Source organism: Sinocyclocheilus anshuiensis, unplaced genomic scaffold (assembly GCF_001515605.1).
Source record: "Sinocyclocheilus anshuiensis isolate Anshui unplaced genomic scaffold, SAMN03320099.WGS_v1.1 scaffold848, whole genome shotgun sequence".
Lineage (NCBI taxonomy): Eukaryota > Metazoa > Chordata > Actinopteri > Cypriniformes > Cyprinidae > Sinocyclocheilus > Sinocyclocheilus anshuiensis.
The window spans coordinates 809301-821521 of NW_015549628.1; the positions used below are offsets into that span (position 1 = coordinate 809301).

General features: G+C 34.9%; 1 protein-coding gene across 1 annotated transcript in view; it reads right to left on the reverse strand.

Moving 5' to 3' along the window:
- The window catches only part of LOC107659556 (calcium channel, voltage dependent, alpha2/delta subunit 3), a 44449-nt gene that overhangs the window by 27176 nt on the left and 5052 nt on the right, over positions 1 to 12221 (reverse strand). Inside the window, exons 3-10 of the mRNA XM_016448544.1 lie at positions 9828 to 9944; positions 7693 to 7752; positions 4988 to 5150; positions 3100 to 3231; positions 2621 to 2681; positions 2264 to 2414; positions 1369 to 1443; positions 1159 to 1248 (exon numbers count right to left, since the gene is read on the reverse strand). Of these exons, the coding sequence (XP_016304030.1) occupies positions 1159 to 1248; positions 1369 to 1443; positions 2264 to 2414; positions 2621 to 2681; positions 3100 to 3231; positions 4988 to 5150; positions 7693 to 7752; positions 9828 to 9944 (849 nt within the window). The remainder of the gene's footprint in view (positions 1 to 1158; positions 1249 to 1368; positions 1444 to 2263; positions 2415 to 2620; positions 2682 to 3099; positions 3232 to 4987; positions 5151 to 7692; positions 7753 to 9827; positions 9945 to 12221) is intronic.

Genomic DNA, 12221 nt, shown 5'->3' on the forward strand with positions numbered 1-12221 from the left:
TACTGTATATATATTAAAATAGCTGTTTTCTATTTTAATATATTTTTTAAATGTAGTTTATTTCTTTGATGGCAAAGCTGAATTTTCAGCATCATTACTCCAGTCTTTAGTGTCACATGATCCTTCAGAAATCATTCTAATACAGTATTAATGATCTGGTCCTTAAAATCATTTCTTATTGTTATCAGTGTTGAAATACACTACATTTTTTGTGGAAAGTGTGATACTTTTTTAGGATTATTTGATGCATATAGGGTTCAAAATTAAAGCATTTATTTGAAATAGAAATCCTTTGTATTATTATAAATGTTGTTACTGTCATTAAATGAGTTCTTGCTGGATAAAAGCAATAATAAAAAAATAAAAAATAAAAATAAAACACGACACCCTTTTGAAGGTAGTGTATAATATATTAACTTATATTGACATGAACAAAACCGTATGTTCCAAATAATGTTTTCCAGCATTATTTGAGTTCACTTCCAAAATAAAGATTGGGATTTTAACTATATTTATCTAGTATTTACAGATCGACTGAGCAGAAAATGCTATATAGTATAGAAGGATATGTTTTGCTGCTTTAATAACCTGCATTGTTGGTGATAATCAGGCTTTGGATTCTCTGCTATTGTCTTTTCCACCAAACAAACTTTACTGCGGTGCAGTGCATGATGTCATTCGAAAAGTCAAAGACTGCTGCGTCTACTTCGTTCTTTTTTTTATACTTTCAACCAATCAGACACAAACACAGTAAGCGGTCCTTTAAAGGGGCCGGACTCTGGCTTTTACGATTACCATATTAATGGTCTGGCTCTAATGAATGTGACAAATACAGATATAACCCTATCCTCCTTTCTGTCTCTGCGTTTCTCCCTTCCTCGCTCTTTCCGCGAAACTAGTGGTCTGAGAAAAGAGAGATAAAGGGCGCAACCGGACCGACTTTGAGCACTATCTCGTCTGCAATTGCTTTCTCTTTAATCAGCGTATTAATCAATGCTGCCAATTACCACAATTAATCACAGGGAGAGATAGAGGTATCTCGAGGAGGGACTGGAACAGTGAGACAACACACACACACACACTTGTGCAGGAGCAGAACGGAGAGCTGTCATGATACCGGACCTCTGTAATCTCACGCTTTTGGTAATCTTCACCCACCTCATTTAAGATAGTGAAAGCCTCAGTCAGTGCATTGCCCAGGAGCCCGATTCCTTTGGCAAATAACTTGTCCAGATGCTCTTTAAAGTGCTGATGAATAAGAACAAGTGGAATGGCTTTCAGATATGTTTTAAGAGTCCTAATTTCACAGAAAATTAGGTAATTATAGCCAGAAAGTGTGTGCCATTGTTTAATAAGAGAAAGACATACATCCTTATTAGTACTGTCAGCTTGAACGAGAGTGCCGTTTAGACAGGGCTCCACATAATGGATCTCTTGGTTGTACTGGAAACACAAAAAATATTAGACACAGTGAGCGTTAATTAAAAAATAGGTTTCAAATTAATTGATACACTAAAGGGTACTAATTATTTCACTTATGGATATTAAACAAATTCCCTTGCTTTTTTAAAAGTGTATGAACAAATTGTAACTTTCAAAACAAAGCAAATTAATTAAAGTTTGGGGTTGGTCAGGTTTTTGAAAGCAGTCTCTTATACTCACCAAGGCTGAATTTATTAGATCAAAACACCATAAAAACAGTAATACTGTGAAATACTTTTACAATTTAAAATAAATTGTTACTCTAGTCTTCAGTGTCACATGATCCTTCAGAAATAATTTGAATATACTGATTTGCTGCCTAAGAAACATGTATTATTATTTTCAATGCTACAAATGCTATGTGAAAAGCATGAACCATACTTTTTTTCAAGTTCAAAAGAACAGCATTATTTAGAAACATAAATATATTTTCATCAATTTAATGCATCCTTGCTTTCTTAAAAAATCTTACTGACCCCAAACATTTGTTTATCATATTTCTATAATAATAATAATAATAAATTTAATAAAATATAATAAATTATTACTCATTTAAAAAATATATTAAATAAAAAAAATAAATTTCTCTTAGCAAACCATGTTAGATGAAGTTTACCACAGCTACTGTTCTAGAGTAATTTTTACTTTATTGTTAATAATTCAGGTTTGGATTGAGGTTGTGGAAACTGTTTAGCTGCATTTTGAATGATATCTACTATTTATGAAAACAAATGGAGAAGAAGAAGGCTAAGCTTGAGAAAGCTTTCTCTGTTGAACTCACTGCAATAATGTTGAAGAAGTCATCATCCCCGAGCGTGTCCAGTATTGAAGCGACCGTCTGTCTGGCTATAGTCAGTCTTAAACCCTTCATACTGCCACTGACATCCACCAGAATCACAACATCTTTAGGAGAAGTGGCCGCCTGGATATACCTGAGACATCAAGCAGCGGGACAGAATTGCTAATAGATGAATTCACACGTAAAGTATTAAGAAACAAACTAAAAGGTTTGGTTTTAATGGACTCTATTCTTTAAAATAAAACAAAAGCTTATTGATCATACTCACCACCTGAAAACAAATAAAAAGCAGAAAAAAGACATTTCAAGAATCATTTAATGCAGGAAAGTTGTACATACCATTTTCTGTTCCTGCAGTCAAAAGCAATTACACCATGTTCATCAGGATGCCATTTCACACCTGAGAACACACATAGTGTAAAAAATATATATACATACACACATATATATATATATATATATATTTTTTTTTAAATACATATACATCCATATCTCAGAACTGTTCTTAATAACTTCATTCGATGTTTCACATTTATTGTTTTATAGTTTGCAGACTCTTTAGTTAGAAATCAAATAGATGGTACATCTCTGCCGGTTCAGCTCTTTAACCACATCTGTTTAGCACAAATAGCTAATGTATGTAAATTTGGCATAATGCTATAAGATGTAAGATGTGATTTAGTCCGCCACAGGCTTTGATTAATGGAATTAATTTTCTCTTATGTCTTCTCTGATGGTCTGTAAAATTAAAACATTAGTGAAATCAGCCAGTTTGATCTTCGTCAATTCCTGCGCTGACATAATGCAACATTACGCACCTGGGTATTGTCGGAAAAAACCTTTAGCGCTTCCAAAGTACTGCCAAATAAGAGTCGGGTCCCTTTTGAAGTTATCCACGAAAACTTTGTTCAAGGCTTCCGACCAATAGACTCCATTAACTATGTCAGGGTCTAAAAGGACGGAGAGAGAAAGAGTGAGAAAAGTTTAATTGAAGCATCATTTGCAATCATTGCAATAACAGAGTTCTAATTTGACCTTTAACCCTTATTTCATTCGTCGTACAAGCCAAAAGCAGAGCGGTTAAATCACCTCATCCAGTTCCACCCCTCCTTCTGCTCTGAGTCCAACTTGACTCCATAAAAAACCCTTTGCCTTTGTCCTCCAGCACACAAAGCGCAGCCATTGAAAGGCCATTACGGGCGCACACAAAGGGACGAGGCGCATCCACCATGCGTGAGCGGCCACTGCGGCATCCACAGATCACAAAGCGAACAGCTACTTTAAGAGTGATTACTCCGTTCTCACCGCACTCTTCGCTGGGGCATCGAGCCCTTGGCTTTGTTCATTGCGTCGTCCCCAGGTAGTTATTGACCCATAGTGCTGCAGTGACACTGAGGAGTTCGTTCTTGGATCAGTAACTTCAGAATGACCTGAGGTGGTTGGCTATTATCACTGCTCTATGACATACTAACTTAACTCTCTCTGTCTTTCACTCCGCAATGTGGGGCAGTTTCTGTTAGGACACCCAGGAGCTTTTTATTGAGAAATATAATGGCACGTTTAAAGCTTTTAAACTGTTAATAAAGTTACTCTCTCTGTTTCTCAATTAATCTACATAGAGGACCCATAAATGAACACATTTATCACATTACATGTACGGCATGAACTGTAAACTTGTTTTTATACTACCAGTTAAAAGTTTGGAATAATTTTTGAAAACAGTTTTTACTGCTTAATATTTTTATGATACAGGAACAGTGATAAACCACCCAAAAGTATGGGGTAAAAAAAATCTTACTTTTATTCAGCAAGGACATTAAATTGATCAAAAGTGACTGTAAAGACATTTATAATGTAACAAAAGGTTGTTTTTTTAATTCACCAAAGAATCTTTAAAAAAGCATCACAGTTTCCACAAAATATTAAGCAGAAAAAAATGGTTTTCAATACTGATAAGTAATAAGAACTATTATTAAAAACTGAGCACCAATAATAATTAATTACATTTGTAAAAAAAAAAAAAATTTATTAAAATATTATTATTATTTAAAATAACAATAAAAAATAAAATAAAAAATTAATATATAAAACTGTTTAAATTATAATAATATTTCTAATTTTATTTAAAAAAAACTAAATGATTCGAAACTTTTGACTAATAGCGCATATTTTCTTTTCATGAAAATCTATTTTCTAAATGCATGTTACTGATTTCACTGTGAACAATTCATTCATGCATGTATTTTTTTATTTTATTTTATAATTTTAATAAATTTTATTTTTTGATAAGATAATCTATTTCTCTTGGATATATGTCATAATATGGAAGAAAAGATTTGCCGCCACATCTATTTCATCGCAACTTTAAGCAGTTTCCCCTGCTGGTAGATGGCGAACTGCACCATTTTGTTGCACAAAGCATCTTTCTCCACTGATAACCATTCTGATGACAAAATACACTTCTTGCAGGCAACATATAAATCAAAAACATTTCATTACATTATATCAGATGTTTTACCAATTCTCAATTTTCAGAGGGCTCTTAAAAGCATGAAAGGACTGATGTTTTTCTCATCCTGCTGCTCAGGATAGTAACCAGTTTTGGGACTGTGCGTGTTCTTGTACTGCCATCAACCAATCAACGTGTCATGTTGGTTGAATCACACCTCATATCCTGTATGTCCAGGTAAAAACAGAATGCATTACCTTTATTGTACATGTTGGTTGGCACCTGCACCACGCTGAGGCTGAGGTTGACTGATAGGTTATTAAAATGATCGTTGGGTTCCAGGAGAAACTCTCCTCCCAGCTCCACACTGTTCCCGTCTTCATCCACCTCATTTATAAGCACTGCATTGAAATACTCGTACTGTTGGAGAAAAATTAGCAAAATACATTTTTTAAAATTGCAACAAAAGTTTTCTATTTCATATATATGCTGTTCTTTTGAATTTTCAGCAAAAAATCCAGAAAAAAAAATGTATTACAAAATTTCAGAGCAGCACAACTGTTTTCAGCATTAATAATAATAAGAAATGTTTCTTGAGCAGCAAATCAGCATATTAGAATTATTTCTGAAGGATCATGTTACACCGAAGACTGAAGTAATTATGCTGAAAATGCAGCTTTGCATCACAGGAATAAATTACATTTTAAAACATTAAAAAAAGTCTTTACAAGTGTAATAATATTACTGTTTTTGCTATATTTTTGATCACATAAATGGTGAGTAAACAAACATTAATAAATATAATCTAACAGGGACTTCAAAGAAATCTGTAATGTTTAAGTATCAACTTTGGCTCTGATGTTTCTCTAAAAATGTTCATATAGAAATTTCTGACTTTTTGGATGCAGACTTTGTCAAATATGGGCACAGATTCAAACACTTCTGTGAGATTTAAAAAAAATGGTGCAACTAAACCATTAAAAATTGTAGTTCATGCACACACACAAACATTTCTCACCGTTGCCCCAGTCGAACTATAAAGGATAACGGACGAAGAACATTTAGATTGTGTCCAGAGGCCCTGCGTGATTAAACTACCTCTCACTTTACTGGACCAGAGGTCATTCTGTGAAAAGAGGCTATCTATCTGTTAGGTGAGTGTACTTGGTAACACCTTTGTGTTTACCATAAAGCGGTGTGTGTATGTGTGTATGCACTTGACTACAGCTCCTGTTGGGGAGGGGGGCATCAGTACAAAGCCCAGCAATGACAGCTCATACCACGGCTGGGCGCTCCGGTGATACACCCCTGGAGGGGCGGAGGGGGAGTGGAGTCGAGAGGAGAAACGCTCCACACTCAGCATTTCTGACAGGACTGCGACAAGCTTTTGAGGGTTATCAACAAACAGCAGGAGCAGGTGCTGCACACCCGACCGAATCCCGGTCTCAGTGGGTTCTGAGTCAGAACTCCTCATTCAAAGAGTCACGGGTCAGAACCGTTTCATCCAGACCTTTACAAACATTCACTCTCGGCCAGACTAGTTTGTATATACTTACACTGAGGCGGGGGGAAAAATTCAACAATAACAACATCCATGTCATATCCTATATCTTTGGTGCTTTGTTATTATGTATTTGTAATTAATTAATTTATTTTTTATTCTTTTATTTATTCCTGTATCGACATCAAAATCAATAACAATGTTCTTTTAATAAATCATTCTTACACAGCAATATTTAAATGAAAGAAAAATTTATATACACTATATATATACAGTATATATATATATATATATATATATATATATATATACAGTATGTATATATATACATATATATATATACACACACACACACACTAAATATAACATTAGTATATATATAGAGAGCAATATTTTTTATTTTTTATTTTTTCAAGGTCTACTCACTACAGAGCTACAAATAATTTTAGGAATTTCTTATATTTATTCCTATAATAAATATGCAGTGAGATAGATATGTACATACATACATGGAGAATATATACATACATACACAGAGAAATGTTAGGCCTAGAAATTATTTTAAAAAAGGAGTGAAAGAGTATTACATATATGAGTGTATAAATATGACTGAATGTGTTACAATTAGTGCTGTCAATCGATTAATCGCGATTAATCGCATCCAAAATAGACACATACATATATGATGTAAACAAGATTTTTTATTTTGGATGCGATTAATCGCGATTAATCGTTTGACAGCACTAGTTACAATAAAGAGTTTGAAGCTCTAAAATAAGCATCCTTCTGTTTAGCAAGAAGATTTCTGTTACAAAAACCACATACAGAAATATAGAGGCTGCAATCTGACTCTTTCACTATAATTAGTTACGTGAATAAAAAAACATTTATGAATCATTGGAAATGTATTTCTACGTATAACAGAGTGAGCGCATTAATTCATTACTGAGGGGGGATACCATTATTTTAAACGTATTTTGCTTCAGTGAATTTTCCATTTGTCCCTGAATAGCGCAGCCAACGTTGAGTCATTTATCTTAGTCGGAGTGCGGAGGCTGGAGAGAGGGGAGGGCTTTCCAACACATAAATATATATATAAAAATAATTCACTTCAAGAACTAACCTGGAGGTCATGTACAGGATATTTGCATAAAGCAGGGCCACACGATTACAGCAAGGAGTGTGAGGGGCTTTGCCATTAAAACATCCCCTAAGAGTCTATTCTAAAGAACACAATACAATTTCCTATTACACCCTATGAAACATCCATTACAATAGGAGCATTTTAAAAATGAATATGCATGTAATTTTAGATGGGTTTGGATATTTCTGACAAAGTGGCATCAGAGCATTAGAACGACTGGGTTTTTCTTTGTTTCTGAACAAAGAACTGTCCATGGTTCTGAAATCATCACATATAATACTATGAAACAAACTGTACAAGTGTACAAACTCTCTCACCTGTAGGTCAGGGTTCTCCTCATGCTGGAGATGAGCTTCTTCTGCCGCTTCTACGAGCCTCTACAGATGACAGAGAAAACAGCAGAAACTTAGATGATTGATGGCAACACACAAAGATTTCATCTTAATGGGCTATGAGAGCTTTCAGAGATGCAGACATTTGTGATGATGAGCCTCTAACTACATGAAAACACATTTTATAACTTTCATATATTTCATCAATAAGTCATTAACAAATATACTATATATTATAATGCTTATCTGATCATAAGTTAACATGCTTTCAAAATTCCTTTGATTATATATGAACTCATATATTGACTTTTAATAATAAACTGACCCTGAGCAACATTCCCCAGAGAATAAAAGTGACAACCCCAGTCATAAAGAATTATGAATTAAATAGTCATACTGAATTATTTATGAAAGTAATTGTATAAGGCGACCTCTTTAAAGTAAAAACGAAAGAGTTTAGTTTACCTGCTGCTTGCAAACAGATATATCACATGGCGGTTTGTTGCCTTGCGGCAAACACAATGTTGTGTGTGTGTAGGACAGTGTATGTTTTGCTGTCATCGAAAACTGCTGGCATGCATTTTAGTTACATGCTGGTATAATTGCTTCCAATCCACAAAGCGCTTTAGGAAAAATAATTAATACTTGTCGCATTTCGAGGAAATTATAGCAACATAACCAAAAACGAGGCTTTGTGCCAATTTATAAACACCCACTAGAAATATAAGCCAAGCTGCTCTGTAAAACATAATAATAATAAAATGAGGTTATGTTCCTGAAAAAAAGTGCGAATTAGCCTATGGACTGTCTTTTTGTTTTGACCCCAAAAGACAGTCAAAACAAAAGGCTGGGGGTGGCTTGCGTGTTCTTTTTACACACAAATACATTTCAATAGTGTTTTTAATCGCTTCATTAACCACAAAAGCTAAATCACGAGTTAGTTAGAGCTCGTATTTTCACCTCTCGGCGAACAGGCGGCGCTAGCGAACAGAATAACACGTTTACCTGAGGAGGTAAGTAACACAACACGACGCTTTTTCCCGTTGCCATTATAATCGGTCTGAACTTTAACAAACATGACCAGCGCGTTTACCTGAGGACTTAAGTAGGCCTAACAACACGACGCTTTTTCCCCGTTACCATTATAATCGGTCTGAACTTTAACAAACATGACCAATAAGCATTTATGGTTTCGGTAGAGATTTAAATCAGAAATATTTTCTAACTATTAGATTTCCTCTGTCATGCTCGTGAACAGAAGATGCTTGATCACTTTATTATAGATTTAACATATCACAAGTAGGTTATATAACAAAACCATTAGTGGTTTGTTTACAAAAAAATATTTAAGATAGATAAACTATTTCCGGGTAAATTGCCAGCAGGAAATCATTCAAAAATAAAACCAATCTGGATACAAACATGAAACAAAAATGTTTAAATTATGTTTTCCCGTATTTGTAGAATTATTTTCAAACGAAATCAAATGTGCTGCAATGCACTTGGATTTCTGTGGTATAAATTGCATCAACTCCCTTCAAATCCGAAAAACGTGTACATTTATTTCGCATAAATACGCGCGTGCATTTTATAAAATCAGTATGCAGTTGAAAGCTACAAATGCATGAGGTGTATTTCATGGGTTTTACCTTTCATGGCAAACCGACTCCATTGCATCATAAAGTGACAGTGTGTATCTGCAGGAGTTAGATAAGCCTATCTCATCCACACACTCCACACACACAGGCAATTAAAGCCTGGACCGCGTATGTCCCGCTGAAGAATAACGGCATGAGCTGGTTATAACGGGAAAATCTATATGTTCTTCCATATAGAAGAGAGAAGCTTTAATCGAGAGGATTTTTATACGTTAGTAATAAATAAAGCGGTTGCGGCTGCAGCATCCAAGACAATAGATGAGTGATGAAAAATGCTGACTGAAACAATAGGAATTCATGCAAAAATCGTAAAATAACTCGAAAAATAGCTTATAATAATAAAAATCATTCCAAATTATATGAACAAAAATATTAAGCGTACGCTAAGGCTATTAGTTTAAAATTAAAACGGAAGTCGCCAGCAGAACATATTCAGTTTTTTTTCCCACTTAAGTTACTTACTCGTGTGGCCTCTGCTTTTTTCCGAAATATTTCCTCCATATTCTGCGCCACATTTTTCACCAATTTTGCGCCGTCGATCTCCTCTATTCGCACCGACTTCTCATATTCCTTGTATTTCTAAAGAGAAATAAATGGGTCATATTACGCAATAAATTTACGCACGACAGACATTTTACTACTTTTTGTGACAGTGTATTCAAGACTGGATGATATTTTGTGGATTCAATAATTCTTTGAACAGTACAAACAGCTTTAAATACTTTTAAATATAACGCAACTGTTTTCTTCATTTAACATATCAAATAAAGCAATACTTGAAATAGGCCTATCTGTTTTAATGCAGCAATTGTCTGGTAATAGTCAAAGTATTGCATGTATTAGAACATTTAATACAAAAAAAAAATCTCTCAGACAAGCACATTGGAAACATTAGGCTGTAACAAAAAAGTAGCAAATAGAAATTAAATAACTAATTTAACTGCATTCATATCTGCACTCTTTAATGCAGCAGATCATTTTATTCTTTACTTCTATTGATGCTATTTGTGTGTGTGTGTGTGTGTGTGTGTGTGTGGAGAGGTTTCTTCTCTATTGGGGCATTTGGTAGTAAAACCTGAATAATTTTTTTTTATAAAAATACTAAATGATGCTTATCTAAAATGTAAAAATGCAGTAAGGGTTCTGTAAGGGGTAGTGGATAGACTATCATTAGGTCATTAAAAAAACAATAGAAGTCTACGGCAAGTCCCCAGAAAGATAGCTTTACAAGTGTGTGTGTGTGTGTGTGTGTGTGTGTGTTTCACATTGAAGAATTTTAAATAATCTCAATGGTCACCTTATAAGTCTTTGCTTCATTAATCTCTATAGAAAATCCTAAAACAAGTATCTCCTTCAAAGATCTTAAAAATTCAGACATAATACTTCAACTAAACCTCACCAAAATTTAGGTCAAGTAGTGCTAATGATGATGGTGGGGGGACAAATAATCATCTATTCCTTTGGTCTAATGGATAGTGTGATACCTCCAAACATGAGTTCAACAGATCATTGGCAGCATGACAAGTTAATTTGTCTGTGATCAGTAAATACTGAAACAGTGATGAACTGGGACATTTAGATGTATGCAAATCTGAAGGAGGCAGTCATGTGTGGCTGTGGAAGAGGGACGAGACAAACAGAGATAAAAAAAAAAAAATGACGAGACACAGTGATGGAGAGACAGGGACGGTAAGAAGAGGCCTCTACAAGTCTCCATGACCTACGGTTTGCATTGTCTCTGCGTTAATACAGCTGTCGGTCTCATTCGAGTTAGTGCCACAAGTCTTCAGATAAGCGTGCTGTCGTGCGCCTCTCTCTGACAGTGGCTGCTCTGATTGGCTGATGAGACAAATCCTCTCTAGATAACGAGCTCAATCTTGTCGCAGTAATTGGTGGAACTGCTGCTGCAGTGTGTATTATTGGTGGAGGCAGAGCGCTGTGGGTGGGCTGCTTTGGGGAGGCTGGGCGGGGCTTGTCGAAAGGGCCACGCATTGTTGGAGGGTAATTGAAATGGAGTCAGAATTCAGGAGAAAGATAATAAGTTGTCAAGCCTGGGCGAGTCTGGATAATGAACTACACTTCAGACAATGCTGAGTCTGCAGTACAAGCGACACCTGAAGCAACAGCACTCAACGGGCATTGTGATATTAGACTATTCAAACACACTCAGGCATCGACGCCTGCAGGCTTACACCACTCCACCTGAAAAAAAAGTCTTTCTGATAAAAATAAGTTTCTAGAAAGAAAAATGGATAAACATACATATTTCTCTCATGTCTCATTACATAAACACACACACACAAACACACACAAAAAATAACTAAATCCTATAACGTAACACAGTCCTTTCTACTTAAAAAAAGTTTTCAGACAAAAACATATTATTTCCAGTAGGCACAACGTATATATAATTTTTATCTACTTTTATCAAGACAACAGGAAATAAATTCTCTGAAAACACACAGACTCACACATCTTAGATCCAAAAATGTGTCCCAGACAGCCCTTTTAACTTAAAAAAGGACTATTTGATAAAACAAAGTTTTCAGTAAGAAAAATTGAAAAGTACACATATCTCTCTCATGTCTTTTTTAAAGACAGGACATTAATCCCATGAAAATACCCTCCTGCACATCTCAGATCCCAAAACATGTTCCACACAGTCTCTTTAACTTTAAAAAAGGCCCTTCTGAAAGAAAGAAAGAAAGAAAGAAAGAAAGAAAGAAAGAAAGAAACAAGCATACATCTCTCAGTTTTATTCTAAAAACAACAGGACCTAAATAAAAAAAAGAAAAATCCCTGTAAGTGAAAGAATCTCACCCCTGCCCCCCCTTTAAAAAAAAACTCTCTCACCCC